The sequence below is a fragment of the Chiloscyllium punctatum genome, chromosome 4, assembly GCF_047496795.1.
Source record: "Chiloscyllium punctatum isolate Juve2018m chromosome 4, sChiPun1.3, whole genome shotgun sequence".
Lineage (NCBI taxonomy): Eukaryota > Metazoa > Chordata > Chondrichthyes > Orectolobiformes > Hemiscylliidae > Chiloscyllium > Chiloscyllium punctatum.
Window position 1 is genome coordinate 19,731,405 of NC_092742.1, and position 22,760 is coordinate 19,754,164.

The 22,760-nt window shown below is 44.2% G+C and overlaps 1 protein-coding gene across 1 annotated transcript in view; it reads right to left on the reverse strand.

Moving 5' to 3' along the window:
- Positions 1-4,444: 4,444 nt before the first annotated feature.
- Positions 4,445-22,760, reverse strand: part of syndig1l (synapse differentiation inducing 1-like) — a 212,265-nt gene continuing 193,949 nt past the window's right edge. Inside the window, exon 4 of the mRNA XM_072568216.1 lies at positions 4,445-5,408. Within this exon, the coding sequence (XP_072424317.1) occupies positions 5,250-5,408 (159 nt within the window). The 3' untranslated portion in view covers positions 4,445-5,249. The remainder of the gene's footprint in view (positions 5,409-22,760) is intronic.

The window sequence follows — 22,760 nt, forward strand, 5'->3', positions numbered from 1 at the left end:
CGGCCCATATCCCTCCAAACCCTTCCTATTCATATACACATCCAGATGCCTCTTAAATGTTGCAATTGTACCAGCCTTCACCACTTCCTCTGGCAGCTCATTCCATAAACGTACCACCCTCTGTGTGAAAACATTGCCCTTAGGTCCCTTTTATATCTTTCCCCTCTCACCCTAAACCTATGCCCTCCGGTTCTGGACTGCCCAACCCCAGGGAAAAGACTTTGCCTACTTACCCTATCCACGCCCCTCATAATTTTGTAAAGCTGTATAAGGTCACCCCTCAGCCTCCGACGCTCCAGAGAAAACAGCCCCAAACTGTTCAGCCTCTCCCTGTAGCTCAGATCCTCCAATCCTGGCAACATCCTTGCAAATCTTTTCTGAACCCTTTCAAGTTTCACAACATCTTTCCGATAGGAAGGAGACCAGAATTGCACGCAATATTCTAACACTGGCCTAACCAATGTCCTGTACAGCCGCAACACGACCTCCCAACTCCTATACGCAATATTCTGACCAATAAAGGAAAGCATACCAAACGCCTTCTTCACTATCCTATCTACCTGCGACTCCACTTTCAAGGAGCTATGAACCTGCACTCCAAGGTCTCTTTGTTCAGTAACACTCCCTAGGACCTTACCATTAAGTGTATAAGTCCTTCTAAGATTTGCTTTCCCAAAATACAGCACCTTGCATTTATCTGAATTAAACTCCATCTGCCACTTCTCAGCCCATTGGCCCATCTGATCAAGATCCTGTTGTAATCTGAGGTAATCCTCTTCACTGTCCACTACACCTCCAATTTTGGTGTCATTTGCAAACTTACTAACTGTACCTCTTATGCTTGCATCCAAATCATTTATGTAAATGACAAAAGGTAGAGGGCCCAGCACCGATCCTTGTGGCACTCCACTGGTCACAGGCCTCCAGTCTGAGAAACAACCCTCCACCACCACCCTCTGTCTTCTATCTTTGAGCCAGTTCTGTATCCAAATGTTCTCCCTGTATTCCATGAGATCTAACCTTGCTAATCAGTCTCCCGTGGGGAACCTTGTCGAATGCCTTACTGAAGTCCATATAGATCACATCTACTGCTCTGCCCTCATCAATCTTCTTTGTTACTTATTCAAAAAACTGAATCAAGTTTGTGAGACATGATTTCCCACGCACAAAGCCATGTTGACGATCCCTAATCAGTGCTTGCCTTTCCAAATTCTCCGCTTACCTTAAAGCTATGTCCCTTTATTTGCTTTATTAGATTAGATTCCCTACAGTGTGGAAACGGGCTCTTCAGCCCAACAAGTCCACACCAACCCTCCAAAGAGTAACCTACCCAGACCCATTTCCCTCTGACTCATGCACCTAACACAATGGGCAATTTAGCATGGCCAATCCACCTGACCTGCACATCTTTGGACTTGTGGGAGGAAACCACGCAGACACAGGGAGAATGTGCAGACTCCACACAGACAGTCACCCGCGGCTGGAAACATTCCTGGGTCCATGGCGCTGTGAGGCAGCAGTGCTAACCACTGAGCCACCATGCCACCATCTTGAAATCCCTCACCCTAGGGAAAAAGACACCTTCCATTCACCTCATCTATGCCCCTCATGATTTTATAAACCTCGACAAGGTCACGCCTCAACCTCCTATGCTCCCGATAAAAAGTTCCAGCCTATCCAGCCTCTTCCCATAACTCAAACCCTCATTCCTGACCACAACCTGGCAAGCCTTTTCTGAACTGTCTCCAGCTTAAATCTGTAACATGGCGACCAGAACTGGATACAATACTCCAGAAGAGACCAACTTCCTGCATAACCTCAACATGACATCCCAACTCCTATACTTAAAGGTCTGAGCAATGCAGGTAAGCCTGCTAAATGTCATCTTAACCACTGTGTCTACATGTGATGCAAACTTCAAAGAATTATGTTCATGAACCTTTTTTTTCTGTTTTGGTTTATTTTTGTTGAACACATTTTTAGATCCTGGATCCATGTGAAAAAGGTTTTCCTCCTGTTCTTAATGCTTCTTTTTAACCACTTAACTTACCTTGCAAATCAATCTCAATTCTTCTGTTGTCTAGTTGTTATCTGTTATTTGCAGATTCTCCTTTCAGGGGTCATGAGGAAACTGGTTTTTCTTCAGTTCTTACTTCCAAAGTGATTCTGTGCAACATAAACTGTACTGGTGTGTTGTTAATAATCTTCCATGCCCCCTGACTGAGTAGCCATTTATATTTATTCTCTTGCAGCTCCATGGGAACATCAACCCATTTTAAACCCTTTACCCCAACCCAGGCAGACGTGCACCTTCGCTTTTCAACCAAGTTCCTGCTCTCTGATATAAGCTTTGCCAAAAATCAGGGTATTCATGAAAAGTCATTGTTGACAGGGCATGAGTTTGGAGACACACCCTATTGTGTTTACTGAGCAGTTCTCGTCCATCAGGCACAAAATTCCCAGGATTAATTCATCAAGCGAGATCCCTCAAAAACTTGAAGTGCTCTTACTGTTTCATATTTCTCTGTGTTTTCATATTCTCTGTTCCCTTTTAGGACGCTCCCTCATAAGTGTCAGAGGGCACGATTTACAAATGGGTGAAATGATTGTCTTTCTCAAACCGCTCAGCACTGTGTGGAACAAAATCCCTAATAATATTTGGCAGATATGACCAACGGCTTTCATGATTATTTGACTGTGTGGGTGGTCAGGTTCTTTCTGCTACCTAAGAAGTTATGACATCCTCATTTGTGTTTGTCATTTGGTTAAGTGTATTGTCACGTCAGTATATAAAATAACTCATAAGATCATATTAGTAGGAGTTGGCAATTCTGCCCCTCGAGCCAGCTTTGTCATTTGATACAATCATGACTGCTCTCATCTCGAACTTCAACTCCACTTTCCTGCCTGCCCTCCATCACCTCTCAACCCACTGCTCATTCAAAATCTGCCTATCTCCTCTTTAATTGGATTCAATGTCCCAGCATCCATTGCATTCTGCGGTGTTGACTTTCATGGATTCATGATGCTTTGAAACAAGTAATTTCTACTGATAGACGTTTATGAGATTGTGAATGGCATGGATAGAGTGGTAAGTATGAGGCTTTTTCCCAGGGTGGAGAGGACCATTACTAGGGGACACAGGTTCAAGGTGCAGAGGGGCGATATATAAAAGAGATGTGAGAGGCAAGTTTTCCACACAAAAGGTGGTGAGTGCCTGGAATGTGATGCCAGGGGAGGTGGTGGAACCAGACGCAATAGCAGCATTCAAGAAGCATTTGGACGGATACAAGAATAGGAGGGGAACGGAGGGATACAGATCCTGTAAGTGAACACAGTTTTAGCATGGAAGGGCAAAATATGTCATTGCAGGTTTGAAGGGCTGAAGGATCTGTTCCTGTGCTATATTGTTCTTTGTTCTTTCTCATGACTTTTAAATCTGTTAGCCCTTTTCGTAAAACAATGACCTCTCATTCTTCTAACCAATGTTAAGTGCATTATTTTTCAATCTCATTACAGTAGCACCTCGACTTATGAACTTAATCCGTTCCGGGACCTGGTTCGCAAACCGAAAAGTTCGCGAACTGAATCAATTTTCCCCATTGTTCGGATAGTGTAAGAATGCTTGGATGGCTGTTCACAGCACACAACGCCAAAGACGAACTGAATTAGATCACGCAGGGCCCGAGAGCTTTTGCGTTCAAAGCACGGGTAGCAAAGCAGAACAATCACACCACCTGGTTGCACACAGGCTTTTTGCGTTCGTACCTTCGTTTGTACCTTGAAGCAAAATTTTACGTACAATCCTGTTCGTAAACCGATTTGTTCGTGAACGGGGTCGTTTGTATGTCGAGGCGCGACTGTATATTGCCTTTCCTTTTGGACGAAATGTACTTTTCCCTTTGATGTAGTAAAATGAACTATTCCTTTTTGTGCTGAAGCTGTCATAACTCCTGACGGTAAGAATGGAATGGATTTGGGATTTATAAGCTCAACTCCATCCTTTGTCTGGTGGAATCCTTGTTAATGCTCTCATCGGTGTACAATCTTGTGTCTGTTGACATTTCACCGACTCTCAGCTTCTTGGTTGATGTTAAGCAAATGTCAGAAAGGACCAATATAGCCCAGCTAAACCATACTCCTTTCTCATTAACTCACATCAATCAAAAGAAAACAAAGCTTCAAATACAGAGGGATCCACTGACTGTGGTGATGGGTTACTGTGCGATTTCAAGTGGAGGGGAACTAAATAGGAACTTAAGAACAAGGGAAACCCAATCAATGTCCATGATGGGGAAGGAATGATGAATGATGAAACAGATATTTCTTATTAGCTCGACCCTGAAGGTCGCAAAGTGGTGTACTCGCGGTTTGTCATGTCTGAGTGTTTGATGTGTAGGCTGATAATAGTCAAGGCTTGATATTAGCTTTGGATGAAATCAGATTTCAGTTTTAAAAAGTCACATTTAATTTTCAGAATATTTTTGACTTCCACAAAATAAAACAGTATGATTGTACATTTATAATGGGATCCAGGTCTTTTTATGTCACACAGCATTTCGAACAGACCGAGCATAATCAAAGAGGTAGCCTTTATGACACAGCTACATTAACATTAAACAGCTAATTATGGCATAATTGGCTTACTGAGAGAGAATGACCCAGGGCATAGTTTGCTTAGCAACAGCAAATGGCCTATTTCCATAACATTGGCTTATCCACTCTTGCCCTAGACCACTTATTTACATTTGTACAGAATTATTTCCTGTCCCCTCGCCTTAATCTCCTTCTGCTTTGGCATTTTCTGCTCTTCCTGCTTCTTTTAAGCCATCGGAAGAGGGAAGATGAGGCCACCTTTTTTCTCCCCCACCTGCAGCACCATCCCCAATTGATTATGTATTAGCTCAACAGGGTGAGATGGCAATGATAGGGTTTCTCTCAATCCCACTTCCCTTCCATAGTAAAGTGCTCTTTTTCTTCCAAGGCATCTCACATGGCTGTCCAGTCCAGGACTGAGGAGACACTAATGGACTCGAGACTTGGCTACTGTTACCACTCAAAAGCTCCCAGTGCAGAGGTATGAAGCAAGCACCTTAGCCCTCCTCATTACCACATAGCACGCATTCCCTACATCCAAAATGGTCATACAATGAAAAATACACACAAGTTACTCAATTAACGGGGCAATAAAATTGGATAATCAAACAGCTGAAGAACCATCACTTCGAAGACCAGTTTGGAGTTCAACACTATACATGTCCTGGCTTTGACAAGTATGCAATGAGTGCCACAATGACCCCCACATACACTCCTGTTCCAATGGTGATTGAGAGTGCTGCTAGGAATAGGGCTCTTCGTGATGCTGAGGTTGCACGCTGATAGTCTCCTTTCGCAATAGCCTTGCTTGTCTGAAAAACAAGAAGTCATTATTTAGCACCAAAATTAATCACTCTTTTCACGAAGGTCTCAATCCACTCTAGTCCGTGGTGGCTGATGGTGTGTTGGTCAGCCAGCAGAAAATAGAAGGATGAACTCCAGCTAAACATCCCACACAATCTTTCACGTAAACAATTGATCACATTGCCACTCATGGATCACTCCAGTTCAGACAGCCCCTGACACTGTCACATCAACCTCACACTGTCAGTACACAATTCACTGGCAGCCACATCTTGTCTCTTTGACAGGACTTGATGTTGACCTAATTCCAATAATTACAGTCTCCTTCCATCATCCCCTGTACTGATTCCATCAACAGTACCAATAAATAGGCAAGGGGACCAATTCCTTTGGTCACGTATTTGTCAGATGTTTTAAGCTTCCTTTGTCACTGGATGAATGTTGCCATTTGTACAAAAAACAGTAGCAACATCAGAGTTGGACCCTGACTTATACTTTGGAACAAACTCCCACCTGAAAAAGGCAATATGCTATTGCTATTTGAAATGGTGACAGGAAATTGCACCATCACTGTGCTATCTGAACCCAATGGTGACAGGAAACTGCCCCATCACTGTGCTAACTAAACCCAATGGTGACAGGGATATACCCCATCACTGTGTTAACTGAACCCAATGGTGACAGAGAATTGCCCCATCACTGTACTATCTGAACCCAATAGTGACAGGGATATATCCCATCACTGTGTTAACTGAACCCAATGGTGACAGAGAATTGCCCCATCACTGTGCTATCTGAACCTAATAGTGATATGGAATTGCCCCATTGCTGTGCTAACTAAACCCAATGGTGACAGGGATATACCCCACCACTGTGTAAACTGAACCCAATGGTGACAGATAATTGCCCCATCACTGTACTATCTGAACCCAATAGTGACAGGGATATACCCCATCACTGTGCTATCTGAGCCCAATGGTGATAGGGAATTGCTCCATCACTGTGCTATCTGCACCCAATGGTGACAGAGAATTGCCCCATCACTGTGCTATCTGAACCCAATGGTGATAGGGAATTGCTCCATCACTGTGCTATCTGCACCCAATGGTGATAGGGAATTGCCCCATCACTGTGCTATCTGCACCCAATAGTGATAGGGAATTGCTCCATCACTGTGCTATCTGCACCCAATAGTGATAGGGAATTGCTCCATCACTGTGCTATCTGCACCCAATAGTGATAGGGAATTGCTCCATCACTGTGCTATCTGCACCCAATGGTGATAGGGAATTGCTCCATCACTGTGCTATCTGCACCCAATGGTGATAGGGAATTGCCCCATCACTGTGCTATCTGCACCCAATGGTGATAGGGAATTGCCCCATCACTGTACTATCTGAACCCAATAGTGACAGGGATATATCCCATCACTGTGTTAACTGAACCCAATGGTGATAGAGAATTGCCCCATCACTGTACTATCTGAACCCAATAGTGACAGGGATATATCCCATCACTGTGCTTTCTGAGCCCAATGGTGACAGAGAATTGCCCCATCACTGTGCTATCTGAACCCAATAGTGATATGGAATTGCCCCATTGCTGTGCTAACTAAACCCAATGGTGACAGGGATATACCCCATCACTGTGTTAACTGAACCCAATGGTGACAGAGAATTGCCCCATCACTGTACTATCTGAACCCAATAGTGACAGGGATATATCGCATCACTGTGCTATCTGAGCCCAATGGTGACAGAGAATTGCCCCATCACTGTGTTATCTGAACCCAATAGTGACAGGGATATACCCCCATCACTGTGCTATCTGCACCCAATGGTGATAGGGAATTGCTCCATCACTGTGCTATCTGCACCCAATGGTGATAGGGAATTGCTCCATCACTGTGCTATCTGCACCCAATGGTGATAGGGAATTGCTCCATCACTGTGCTATCTGCACCCAATGGTGATAGGGAATTGCCCCATCACTGTGCTATCTGCACCCAATGGTGATAGGGAATTGCTCCATCACTGTGCTATCTGAACCCAATGGTGATAGGGAATTGCTCCGTCACTGTGCTATATGCACCCAATGGTGATAGGGAATTGCTCCATCACTGTGCTATCTGCACCCAATGGTGATAGGGAATTGCCCCATCACTGTGCTATCTGAACCCAATAGTGATATGGAATTGCCCCATCGCTGTGCTATCTGCACCCAATGGTGATAGGGAATTGCTCCATCACTGTGCTATCTGCACCCAATGGTCATAGGGAATTGCCCCATCGCTGTGCTATCTGCACCCAATGGTGATAGGGAATTGCCCCATCACTGTGCTATCTGCACCCAATGATGATAGGGAATTGCCCCATCGCTGTGCTATCTGCACCCAATGGTGATAGGGAATTGCCCCATCACTGTGCTATCTGCACCCAATGGTCATAGGGAATTGCCCCATCGCTGTGCTATCTGCACCCAATGGTGATAGGGAATTGCCCCATCGCTGTGCTATCTGCACCCAATGGTGATAGGGAATTGCCCCATCGCTGTGCTATCTGCACCCAATGGTGATAGGGAATTGCCCCATCACTGTGCTATCTGCACCCAATGGTGATAGGGAATTGCCCCATCGCTGTGCTATCTGCACCCAATGGTCATAGGGAATTGCCCCATCACTGTGCTATCTGCACCCAATGGTGATAGGGAATTGCCCCATCGCTGTGCTATCTGAACCCAATGGTGATAGGGAATTGCCCCATCACTGTGCTATCTGCACCCAATGGTCATAGGGAATTGCCCCATCACTGTGCTATCTGCACCCAATGGTGATAGGGAATTGCCCCATCACTGTGCTATCTGCACCCAATGGTGATAGGGAATTGCTCCAACACTGTGCTATCTGCACCCAATAGTGATAAGGAATTGCCCCATCACTGTGCTATCTGAACCCAATGGTGATAGGGAATTGCCCCATCACTGTGCTATCTACACCCAATGGTGATAGGGAATTGCTCCGTCACTGTGCTATCTGCACCCAATGGTGATAGGAAATTGCCCCATCACTGTGCTATCTGCACCCAATGGTCATAGGGAATTGCTCCATCACTGTGCTATCTGCACCCAATGGTCATAGGGAATTGCCCCATCACTGTGCTATCTGAACCCGATCAGCATCATTTGGTGCATTTCCAGGATTAGTGTGGGGAGCTTCCAGCTCTTGTGAGTGCCTTGTTAAGGCTGAATAAATGGGGACTCAAAAGAACCAGGCTTAAAATAAAGTTAACGATTGGAGCACCCACCACCACACACTGGTAACTGTCAAGATTAGAGTGGTGCTAGAAAAGCACAGCAGGTCAGGCCGCATCAGAGGAGCAGGAAAATTGATGTTTCGGGCAAAAGCCCTTAATCAGGAAGGGCTTTTGCCCGAAATGTCGATTTTCCTGCTCCTCAGATGCTGCCTGACCTGCTGTGCTTTTCCAACACCACTCTAATCTTGGATCTAATCTCCACTATCTGCAGTACCCACTTCCACTGTTTGGTAACTGCCAAAGCTGCACTATGAGATATTTTCAAGGAAGCACTTCCAAGGTCTAGTCTTTATTGGACTCAGCATTACTGCTCATGTAAAACCATCCAGGTCAATATTAATTGCAGCTATCACTGCCTATTTATAGTCCCCCTACAGCAGAAAAGCTGCAGGAATCCTTGAACACAAGATAAGATTTGGCAACAGTTGATTTGGGGATAAGAACAGTCCATAGAATCGGAATGTGAAGATCAAAGCTGCAAAAGTCTTTGGAGCTGCTTCTGTTCTGCTGTTGGAACATTTCCCAGAGCCTGGAAAGGAAGCTTTTGCCAGGGTACAGTCTCTTTTGAGTTAGAGACCTATTGGAGCAATTACAGCTCTGAGCTGTGCATTTAATTTGCAATGCGATCATTGACATCACCTTATCTGTCAACAAAGTGAAGCTAGATTGGAACTTGGAACAGAGTCTATTTTACAGCAAGCAGAGTTGATTTAAACAGCCTTTACACATCACAGAAGGTCAGATCTACATAAACCACAGCAAACATTCCTCATGACTGATACTGCAGCATAACCTCCCAATAAAAGATTAACTCTCCAGCAAAATGCACTGAGTGGATGATAGTTATATAAGTTATTTGCACAAACCAATCTAGTCATCTCATTCATCCTCATTCTGGCCAGGACTGTGTTGCCAATATTTGCAGCCATTTCAAAATGTTTTCTTGCTCTAATATCAGCGGCAGAGACAGTCATTTCAACTTTTAAACTTTAAAGACAATTAATGCTTGTTTAATTTGCAAATCACAAAGGAAAGATGCTAACACTAATGTGGAGATTAATTTAATAACACCCTTCCCTTATAAAGCATTGATGGGATATTCTAATGTGATATGTGAGGACTGTGACTTTTACTTTTTGCATTTTACAAAAGCTGTGGACAGAAATGAGAAAAAACCATTTTAAAACTATTGTTTGAAAGTCTCGCTGTATGTTTTGAAAGCAAGCAACATTGAAGGCTTTATGAGACAACTGTGAGACCAAGCTGTCATCGAAGTTTGACTTGCAGATGATTTTGAGCCAAGAGAGTCAAACAGATCCAGCTTTTGCTGGCAATGAGAAGCTAATTGGTCTATGGACTAGTGACCAGTTAACAATGACAGAGATCTTGCTTTCTGCAAACAACTGCATGAATGAATCTCAGGAAATATTCATGATTTGGAGATACCAGTGTTGGACTGGGGTGTACAAAAATCTCACCACACCAGGTTATAGTGCAATAGGTTTATTTGGAAGCATTGGCTTTCGGAGCGTTGCTCCTTCATCAGGTGGTTCATCAGGAAGGAGCAGTGCTCTGAAAGCTAGTGCTTCCAAACAAACCTGTAGGATTATAACCTGGTGCTATCAGGCAACAGAACAGCTTGCAGCTAGGAATACATTGCAGAGAGAGAGAGAGAGAGAGAGAGAGAGAGGTATTCTGTTCTTCCCCAGATTGGGAGAGGTTTCCCTGTTCTCTGTCATCAGAGCTCACTGTAATACTGAAAAAAATCAGATTATCACTCCTGCAACAGTTATTATGAGCTCTGACTTTTAACTTATAAATCTGAGACTCGTTATTAATGAGCCGGTCACTCTGTGTCTCTTACCAGAGGAGGGGTCTGGGGGAAAGACAACTGAAGCAACATGCTGACGAGTCTTAAAGGTCAACCTGGGGGTGGGGTGTGTGTGTGTGTGTGTGTGTGTGTGTGTGTCACACTACCTGCAGCTTGAGTCAAGCCACATGGAATCAATGTGGATTTCACCAGTTTCCTCATTTCCCCACCCCTCACATTATCCAACATTCCAACTTGACACCACCCTCTTGAACTGTCCTACCTGTCCATCTTTCTTCCCACCTATGGGCTCCAACCTCCTCTCCGACCTATCACTAATGCCCTCACCTCCATCTACCTATTGCATTCTAAGCTATCTCCTCCACCCCAGCCCTCCCTCCCATGTATCTCTCTACCCCCTTGGCTCACAAGCCTCATTCCTGATGAAGAGCGTATGCCCCGAAAAGTCGATTCTCCTGCTCCTCAGATGCTGTCCGACTGACTGGCACTACACTCTTCGACTCACTACTGAGGGCAATGTTCTATGCTCTTCTTCAAAAAATGATATGGAAACTTTATGCAGTTTTTATGCAGTTTTTATGCACAAAAACCTAAAAACACAAAGTTCAGATTGACATGCTGACCAGAGATGTAAGAGGTCAGTGAGCCCATCCTGACCTCATCAGAAACACTATTTTTAAAGGCTGTCTCTCCCTTTGTCTACCTGGAGAAAATATGGATAGCTTAATCTCATCCACCAGTCACTTGTATCGTCAATGGTCAATGGTATCAACTGCGGTTAATGATACTTCAGATATTATTAACTGTTCTGATCTCAGTGGAGTACATCACCACATGGCATAGCTGAAGCTGTTAGGTTTCAGACCATTGCTACTAACATCCAGCCAAACACTTTTTGTCCTTTGATGTTCTAACACCTTTTGAGGATCCCTATGCTAAAGTAATTTATGCCCATGGAGAGTCACAGATGAAAAATGTGGCACTGGAAAAGTACAGCAGGTCAGGCAGCATCTGAGGAGCAGGACAGTCGACATTTCGGGCATAAGCCCTTCATCAGGAATGTGCTCCAAGTGGGGTCTAACCAGAGCTTTAAACTGTGTATTGGGCTCTATCACGCCACGCCCCCTCCCATCGATTGGAATCAAGTTTTGTCTTTAACTGTTCAATCCTGACATTGTAGAACAAAGCTCAGAAATGTTCTCCACACTAATACAATTGATTGACAAAATAGAAAAAGAAGATGAGCATTCCTCAGACAGTCCATCAACCTATTGAGGATAGATTTGAGAAAATTGCTGTAATGTTGAAAGATATCACTTGAACATTTCAAACAAACCTACTCTCAAGACTCAGTGCTTTCACAACAGTCTGTCAAGGACCCTGTAGTAGGTCTTGTCACAGCAACCCTTGATTAATAGTAGCTGACAGCTCTGTATTTCCATTCCTCGCGGTGGCTCAGTGGTTAGCAGTGCCTCACAGCGCTAGGGAACTGGGTTCAATTCCGGTGTTGGACAACTGTCCGTATGGAGTTTGCACATTTTCCCAGTGTCTGCGTGGGTTTCCTCTGGGTGCTTCAGTTTCCTCCCACAGTCCAAAGATGTACAGGTCAGGTGAATTGGCCACAGTCTTTGGGGATGTGTGGGTTCGATGCATTAGTCAGGGGAAATGTAAAATCTTCATCTCAGTCCTAAATGATCGGCCTTGGAATTGTGCCCTTGTATTGAGATTGTTTAGCCAGGAGAAGCAACCTCTCAGTGCCCACCCTGTCAAGCCCCTTCTGAATTCTACACGGTTCAATGTCATCATCTCGCCAAGGAATCAAGGTGCAATTTACTCAGCATCTCATACTGGGGACAAGTCTCACATTCCAATAATCAATCTAGTAAACCTTCACCATCAGAAAATGTCTGCTCCTTTCAAAATTCAGCCATTAATTGTACACTATCCTTGCGTAAGGGCTGTTACAGTGAAGGAGAAAGTGAGGACTGCAGATGCTGGAGTTCAGAGTCAAAAAGTGTGGTGCTGGAAAAGCACAGCCGGTCAGGCAGCATCGAGGAGCAGGAGAGTTGATGTTTCATCAGGAATGTTGAAGAGCTTATGTTCAAAACGTCGATTCTCCTGCTCTTCCACCTGACTGACTGTGCTCTTCCAGCACCATGCCTTTTGACTCTGATCTCCAGTATCTGCAGTCCTCACTTTCTCCTTCACTGTAACAGCCCCTACTCAAAGGTAGTGTACAATAAATGGCTCAGTTTTGAAAAGAGCAGACAAATAGAGATGCCAGCTCAGCACTGTCCTCATGACATGTCCTACCTGCCAATCTCCCCTCCCATTTATCCGCTCCACCTCCTCTCACCTCCATCCCCACCCCCATTCACCTATTGTACTCTCTGCTACCTTCTCCCTAGCCCCAACCCCCCTATTTATCTCTCCACCCTGGAGGCTTCCTGCCTCTATTGCTGATGAAGGGCTTTTGCCCAAAACGTCGATTTTCCTGCACCTCGGATGCTGCCTGACCTGCTGTGCTTTTCCAGCATCACTCTAATCTAAACTCTAATTTCCAGCATCTGCAGTCCTCACTTTTGCCAAATAGAGATGCCACACAGGCTATAATCTTTCAGAGTTCTGTGGATACAGAAAACATCTCTGTGGATTGGAACATTGCACGTGTCACCTGCCTTTTAAGAAAGGCGAAATAGGAAAACTGGACTGTATCACTGGTCTGGTGTTACAGACCAGTCAGCTTAACATCTGTGGTGGAGGCATGGTTGGAGTCTATAATTGCCGTTGGGGAAACTGAACACCTTGAAAGTTTTCAGTTAATCGGAGAGATCCATTCCTTCATAAACAGGTATATTACATTAACAACTTACTGGTCCCCTGGGTTTCTCCCTGACTCTATTGATTCCTGAAAGATCACCACCAATGCCTCTACTATCTCCACAGCTATCTCCTTCAGAACTCTGGTGATGTTTATCTGGTCCAGGTGAGTTATCCACCTTCAGACCCTTCAGCATTCATGAAGGGTAGGCCATGTCTGACAAGTCTCATAAATGATCACCACCAATTCCTCTACAATCTCCACAGCTATGTCCTTCAGAACGCTGGTGTAGTCCATCTGGTCTGGGTGGTTTATACACCTTCAGACCTTTCAGCAACCTCCGCACCTATTCCTTAGTGATGGCCACCACACTCACCTCTGACCCTGACTCTCTTGAAGTTCTGGTATGTTGCTGGTGCCTTCCCTCATGATGCCTGATGCAAAATACCCATTCAGACCCTCCACCATTTCTTTGTTCCCCATTGCTACTTCTCCCTCAGCCTCATTTTCCAGCGATCCAATATCCAGTCTTGCCTCTCTCTTAACTTTTAGATATCTAATAAAAACTCTTTTATATTACTCACTAGTTTCCCCTCAAAATTCTTCCCCCATTATTAGTGTTACATCAACAATGCATACAAGTTCTAATTCAAGCAAACTTCATTCAGAGTCAGTTTCTTGTATCATTGTCCAATCCATAATATAAGTACTTACTCTGTTGCCTTCTAGGGTTCAGTACAAATCACACTGTTCATATTCCAGCAGAGGCAGTCATTGTTATATCAAACTATAAGAGCCAGGGGATATGCAACTGCGCAAATGACCTCTTTATTTTATCAAGCTTGTAACAGTGATATTCACTGAGGCATAGGCTGTAAATTTTAATTCACTGAAATTGCTTTTTAGACAGGGTCGTCCTGGATCAGTAATTATGACTCCCATCTCTGCATCAGGCAGTTATGTGTTTCTGGTGTGCAAGACTAAGGGAGTTCAGTTGGAGGTTTGGTCATTTCTGTAAGTTTCAGGAACAAGACGCGCTGATTTCAGGAGGCCACAGAATGTTCTGACACTTCTGAAAAATGTTCTCTGCTTCTCAGTATTGCCCATTAGCAGACCAATGTAGTTACTGTGACTGCTGGCACAGGATGGCTGTTTGAATTTTGAAGCTATGATCAGAAACCTTGGAAGAGCATGCAATTCTGTAAGAGTGTCAGAACATTCCAAAATGTACTTTATGGTCCATGACATACTTTTCCAAAGTGTAGTCACTGCGACAAAGTGGCAGTGAATTTTGACATGGTGTGATCCCACATGGTCATGGCGAGGTTTGTTTTATTCATTGATGAGATGAGGGCGTCACTGGCTTGGCTAGCATTTATTGCCCATCCCCAATTGCCCAGAGGGAAGTTAAGAGTCAATTGTATTGCTGTAGGTGTAGAGTCACATGTATGCCCAGACCAGGTCAGGATGACAGTTTCCTTCACTATTAATAAACCAGATGGGGTTTTCTAACGATCGACAATGGTTTCATGGTCATCATCAGACCTTAACAGATTTTTGTTATTGAATTAAAATTCTACATCTGCTGTGGCAGGATTTGTACCCAAGTGCCTGGAACATTACCTGTGTCTCTGGATTAACTGTCCAGTGATAATACCAATAAGCCATCCCTTTCCATCATTTGTTATATTCTAATGCTGGCTGAAGGACAAAAAGATGGCCAAGATATTGACGGGAACTATCTTACTCTTCTTCAAATCTGAGCTATGTAAAGCTCTATCATCATTGCAGAGGGTAGATAGAGACTCAGGGTATCCAAGCGTCGTTACACTCCGACTCTGTCATTAGAGGGAGATGACTGGTGGTGGTCTAACCTCAGGGTCATGATGCTTCAAGCAAATGAGGAAGTTGAGAAGCAGAGTCCCTCTTGGTCACATCACCCAGTGCAGGAATTGAACCTTGCAGTTATCAACCAAGCATCCAGCCAACTGAGCGAACTAACCATCATATTACAGTCTCGAGCTGCTGCACTGAAGTGTCATCCTGGTTTATGTATGATGAACGACAGAGCGGCTCTCAAACCCTCAATCTTTGATAGGAGTGCTAACTAATGAGCCGCACTTGACTTATTTTCGGCTGTGTGGGATTTCTAACCAATAAAGTACTACATAAAGGTAAATATTGTTTCCCATATCATTTTGTTAAATAAGGAATTGTAACAAAGGCCTTTGTAACAAAAGCATCATCGGATTGATGCTCGGCTTGAACGTTTGCCCACTTTGAGGTTGCTCCATGTCTGAGCCTAATGTCCACAGAAATATGGAGCAAACCTTTGATCAGAAAGCTTCATCAGAAGACTGGAGTACTAGAGAGAAGATTGGACACAACACTCTTTTACAACACTAGCTGGCAAAAGGCAAAGTTCCAGCGTGAGGTGCAGTCAGTAAGTTTGCAGCTGGCACCAAAATTGGAGGTGTAGTGGACAGGAAAGAGGGTTACCTCAGATTACAACAGGATCTGGACCAGATGGGCCAATGGGCTGAAAAGTGGCAGATGGAGTTTAATTCAGATAAATGTGAGGTGTTGCATTTTGGGAAAGCAAATCTTAGCAGGACGTATACACTTAATGGTAAGCTGCTAGGGAGTGTTGCTGAACAAAGACACCTTGGAGTGCAGGTTCATAGCTCCTTACATAGAACATAGAACATAGAAAAATACAGCGCAGTACAGGCCCTTCGGCCCTCGATGTTGCACCGACCGAAGCCTACCTAACCTACACTAGCCCAATAACCTCCATATGCTGATCCAATGCCTGCTTGAATGACCATAAAGAGGGAGAGTCCACCACTGATACTGGCAGGGAATTCCATGAACTCACAACCCGCTGAGTAAAGAATCTACCCCTAACATCTGTCCTATACCAACCTCCCCTTAATTTAAAGCTGTGTCCCCTAGTAACAGCTGACTCCATACGCGGAAAAAGGTTCTCACTGTCAACCCTATCTAAACCCCTAGTCATCTTGTACACCTCTATCAAATCTCCCCTAAACCTTCTCTTCTCCAATGAGAACAGCCCCAAGCGCCTCAGCCTTTCCTCATACGATCTTCCTACCATACTAGGCAACATCCTGGTAAACCTCCTCTGCACCCGTTCCAGTGCCTCCACATCCTTCCTATAGTATGGCGACCAGAACTGCACACAATACTCCAGATAAGGCCGCACCAGAGTCTTATACAACTGCAACATGACATCAGGACTTCGGAACTCAATTCCTCTACCAATAGAGCCCAGTACGCCATATGCCTTCTTCACAGCACTATTTACCTGGGTGGCAACTTTCAGAGATCTGTGTACATGGACACCAAGATCCCGCTGCTCATCCACACTACCAAGTAGCCTACCATTAGCCCAGTAATCCATCTTCTTATTACTCCTACCAAAGTGAATGACTTCACACTTAGCTACATTGAACTCCATTTGCCACCTTTCTGCCCAGCTCTGCAACTTATCTATATCCCGCTGTAACCTGCCACATCCTTCTTCGCTGTCCACAACTCCACCGACTTTCGTATCATTCGCAAACTTGCTCACCCAGCCTTCAAGCCCCTCCTCCAGGTCATTTATAAAAATGACAAACAGCAATGGTCCCAAAACAGATCCTTGTGGAACACCGCTAGTAACTGCGCTCCAAGATGAACCTATACCATCAACTACTACCCTCTGTCTCCTTCCAGCCAGCCAATTCCTAATCCAAACCTCTAATGCACCCTCAATGCCATACCTCCGTACTTTTTGCAGTAGCCTACCATGGGGTACCTTATCGAACGCCTTGCTAAAATCCATATACACCACATCTACTGCTTTACCCTCGTCCACTTCCTTGGTCACCTTCTCAAAGAACTCAATAAGGTTTGTGAGGCACGACCTGCCCTTCATAAAACCATGCTGACTATCCTTGATCACATTATTCCTAACCAGATGTTCATAAATCTTATCCCTTACAATCCTCTCTAAGACTTTGCCCACAACAGAAGTGAGACTCACTGGCCTATAGTTACTAGGGCTGTCCCTACTCCCCTTCTTGAACAAGGGGACCACATTCGCTATCCTCCAGTCTTCTAGCACTATTCTTGTAGACAACGACGACATAAAAATCAAGGCCAATGGCTCCGCTATCTCCTCCCTAGCTTCCCAGAGGAACCTAGGATAAATGCCATCAGGCCCAGGGGACTTATCTATTTTCACCCTTTCCAGTATTCCCTGGACCTCTTCCCTACATACCTCAAAGCCATCCATTCTAATCACTTGTGACTCAATATTCACATCAGCAACAATGTCCTGTTCCTGAGTGAATACTGCTGAAAAGTATTGATTTAGTGTCTCACCAATCTCCTCTGCCTCCACACACAACTTCCCACTACTATCCTTGACTGGACCGATACCTACCCTAGTCATCCTTTTATTCCTGACATAACTATAGAAAGCCTTAGGGTTTTCCCTAATCCTACCAACCAAGGACTTTTCATGTGCTCTTCTCGCTGCTCTTAGCTCTCTCTTTAGATCCTTCCTGGCTACCTTATAACTCTCAATCGCCCCAACTGAACCTTCACGCCTCATCTTTACATAGGCCGCCCTCTTCCCTTTTACAAGGGATTCCAATTCCTTATTAAACCACAGCTCCCTCACACGATCCTTTCCTCCCTGCCTGACTGGTGCATACTTATCAAGGACACCCAATAGCTGCTCCTTGAACAAGCCCCACATATCATTTGTGTCCTTCCCTTGAAGCCTATTTTTCCAATCCACACATCCAAAGTCATGCCTCACCGCATCATAATTTCCCTGCCCCCAGCTATAACTCCTGCCCTGCCGTGCACACTTATCCCTCTCCATCACTAGAGTAAAGGTCACCGAGTTGTGGTCACTGTCCCCGAAGTGCTCACCTACCTCCAAGTCTAACACCTGGCCTGGTTCATTACCTAGAACCAAATCCTTGAAAGTGGAGTCACAGGTAGACAGGATAGTGAAGAAGGTAAAAACAATGACTGCAGATGTTGGAAACCAGATTCTGGATTAGTGGTGCTGGAAGAGCACAGCAGTTCAGGCAGCATCCAAATAGCTTCGAAATCGACGTTTCGGGCAAAAGCCCATTCCTGATGAAGGGCTTTTGCCCGAAACGTCGATTTCGAAGCTATTTGGATGCTGCCTGAACTGCTGTGCTCTTCCAGCACCACTAATCCAGGATAGTGAAGAAGGCATTTGGTATGCTTTCCTTTATTGGTCAGGGTATTGAGTACAGGAGATGGGAGATCATGTTGCGGCTGTACAGGACATTGGTTAGGCCGTTGTTGGAATATTGCATGCAATTCTGGTCTCCTTCCTATTGGAAAGATGTTGTGAAACTTGAAAGGGTTCAGAAAAGATTTACAAGGATGTTGCCAGGGTTGGAGGATCTGAGCTACAGGGTGACGCTTAACAGGCTGGGGCTGTTTTCCCCAGAGCGTCGGAGGCTGAGGGGTGATCTTATAGAGGTTTACAAAATTATAAGGGCCATGGATAGGATAAATAGGCAAAGTCTTTTCCCTGGGGTCGAGGAGTCCAGAACTAGAGGGCATAGGTTTAGGGTGAGAGGCGAAAGATATAAAAGAGATCTAAGGGGCAACCTTTTCACGCAGAGGGTGGTACGTGTATGGAATGAGCTGCCAGAGGATGTGGTGGAGACTGGTACAATTGCAACATTTAAGAGGCATTTGGATGGGTATATGAATAGGAAGGGTTTGGAGGGAAACGGGCCAGGTGCTGGCAGGTGGGTCTAGATTGGGTTGGGATATCTGGTTGGCAAAGTCCATTGTCTAAAAGGCACAAGTCAGGAGTGTGATGGAACATTCCCCACTTGTCTGGATAGGTACAGTTCCAACAACACTCAAGAAGCTCAACATCTTTGAAATTTGTGTCGTGGGCAGACAGGGTAGTTAAGAAGACATTTTGCACGCTTGCCTTCATTGCTCAGACCATTGAGTAGAGCAGTTGGGATGTGATGTTAAAGTTGTACAGGACGTTGGTGAGACCACTTCTGCAGTATTATGTACAGATGTGGTTGCCCTGCTAATAGGAAAGATATTCTTAAATTGGAGAGGTTTCAGAAAAAGGTATACAAGGATGTTGCTGGGTCTGGTGGATTGAGTTATAAGGATAGGCTGGATAGGCTGGGAATATTTTCTGTGGAGCAGAGGAGGTTGATGTGTCACAGGGTTCAGTGCTGGGTCTCAAACCACTTACAAATTAAATAAATGACTCAGAGGTAGGTATGGTAACCATATTTACTAATGACACATGGAATATTGAATATAAAACAGCACCTCACAATAATAGATCCTTCGGCCCACGATGTTGTGTCGAACATGATGCTAATCCCTTCTGCCTGCCCAGGGTCCATATCCCTCCATTCCTTGCTTATCCCTGGGCTTATTAAAAGGCCCTTAAATGCCCCTGTCAGTTCTGCATGCCCCTATTCTATCCCGACACATAAATAGAATAGGTAAATTGGGAAGATGAAATCATGAGGCAGAAAAGGATATAAATACCTTAAATCAGTGAACACAGAACTGCCAGATCTGTGTATAGTGTGGGAAAAAAAAACACAATTATGTCCATTCTGGTGGGAAGAGCAATAAAGTTGCATTTCATCTAAGTGTTGGGAGATTTTTGAGCTCTGAGATTGCAGAGGGATCTGGGTGTCCTCCTTCATGAATTGTAAAAAAATGCAATGTGGGTGCACCATGTAATCAGGAAAACTCATAGAATATTGATTATCATTTAATGTGGGGAGAATTGAATACAAGAGTCAGGAGCATAAGCCTCAATTATACAGGGCATAGAATGTCATACCTAAAGATGCAAAGGGAGCTTCAAACGATAGCCAAAAGAAATAACCAGCCATGTCAAAACAGACTGGATTTTTGTAGTTACAATGATAATGATGAGTTGAGATGTCATTGCTCAACAACAGGTATCCCTGATGGGCAGTGTACCAAACTGCAGACATAATTTATGTATTCCCCCAAAGCATATACAAAGACAATGGTAAAAAAAGCCAGTTTCAACTCTACAGGAGTGTGCTTCTGGGACTGAATGTTGTCATGTGAGCCAACTGGCAAAGGTACCCATGTGCCCTAGCCTGGCTGCAAGTACTAGCCTGCTTTGAAGCGGACAGACAAAGAGCCATTCCCTGGCCACTCGTGCGTTGCAGGTAAGTGGGTTCTCTCATTTTGAGTGCGAGAAGTCAGCTAGCTAGTAAACCAGACAAAAGGAAACAGGACATCTAATGAGCTTGAATTCACCCTGAATGTTGATGAAAGATATCAGTGTAACAAAATCTCAACCAATCTGCAAAACTAATGATTGCGTTATTGACAATTCCATTTATACTATTAAGGCTACCAATAATCTCCACTGAAATGGCTGCAATATTCAACTATCTGCACTTTAGGAATGATTCAAAGATTGATCTGCAAATCTTTAACTTTTCATTTTTAACTTCAGGAGTCAAGTCTTATTTCTAACCTGTGTTCTAACATAATTAGAAATTAATACAGTCCCTTTTTGTTAACTCAAGAAACCCTGAATAAATTGGCACTTTTTAAAACATAATTCAATTTGGATCCAGGATCCACAATGGAAGTGATCCGTTTTTAAATTGATCTGGCCGGGAAAATTAAAGAAGATTTTATAAATATGGGTTGCAACATGATTAAGGCAACACCTTACAAGCTAATACTATAAGGCACAGCTTAACAGGCATGAACCTTGAACACTCTAAATATTCACATCAGCAAAAATAACTGTCGAGGAACCTGTGTTGGCCTTGACAGTGTTTCAGGAGTATAGACAGGATATGAGAAAGACCGAGGAAGGAAGATTTTTGTTTATTGCAAAAGAATGAAAGAAACATAATGTAGCAGGCACTTAGTATGTTGCCTTTATTGGTTAGAGCATTGAGTACAGGAGTTGGGAGGTTATGTTGCGGCTGTACAGGACATTGGTTAGACCACTGTTGGAATATTGCGTGCAATTCTGGTCTCCTTGCTTTGGAAGGATGTTATGAAACTTGAAAGGGTTCAGAAAAGATTTACAAGGATGTTGCCAGGGCTGGAGGATTTGAGCTGTAGGGAGAGGCTGAATAGGCTGGGGCTGTTTTCCATGGAGCCTCGGAACTGAATTGTGACCTTATAGAGATTTATAAAATCATGAGCATGGATAGGGTAAATAGATAAGATATTTTCCTTGGGGTGGGGGAGTTCAGAACTAGAGGGAATATGTTTAAGGTGAGAGGGGAAAGATTTAAAAGGAAGCTAAGGAGCAATTTTTTCACTCAGAGGGTGGTGTGTATATGGAATGAGCTGCCAGAGGAAGTGGTGGAAGTTGGTACAACTACAGCATTTGAAAGGCATCTGTATGGGTAATGAATAGGAAGGGCTTAGATGGATAGGGGTCAAATGATGGCAAATGGGACTAGATTTATTGAGGATATCTGATCGGCATGGCCAAGTTGGACTGAAGAGCCTGTTTCTGTGCTGTACATCTCGATGACTCTTATCAGTGTAGAATGGTTGATGATTTTCTGTACGTATCAGACAGATTTGAGACAGAGACTGGACAGACTTCGGACCAAGATAGGTCAGATATGGGATAGATCTGGGACCGAATATCAGACAGATTTCTGTTTAGCCAGTCTAGTTTTGAGGTCATTTGAGTGAGACCAAAGTGAGCCTGTCCACAGGAAACCTATGGTCTGTTACAGCCAATCGGGGGGGGGGGGGGGGGGGGGGGGCGTGGGTGAAAGGAGCGAGGAGCCAGTTCATCCCTCTGCACTCAGCAGCTGAATGACTTTGGGTTATCCGGTCTGGAGAACAAATTGGGGAGGTTTGCCCAGGATCTGAGTGAAACAACATCCACTTTCTGATGGTCTGGACCTCAGCAAATGTTTGTCATTGAGAGCCCAGCACAATTGTTTTGGAGCATATTGGAAATGAATGTGCTCTTCACACAGTTCCTTCTGCTAATTGGAACTGGAACTTTCTTCAAGCATTTAGAACAGTTGGCTTAATCTAAAGCCTTAGTAAACATTTCTCACAGAGAAATCAAACTGAGCTTGCATTAAATGTCAATAAATCTATTCTGTAGATTTCCTTTTACCAAAACACCAGAATAAGAAGGCGAGATTTGAGGGTTCTGCACTCCCTAATGGAATTCCTGATGGATTTACATTGCACCAATGCTCCACTTTTGATCCTATTTAATCATCTCCCAAGGAGAAACTCCAACAGCAGATGTATTAAATGCCGTACTCTGTAGTTGCTGACACCTTACCGAGACGAGAACGCTTGCATGTCTCGT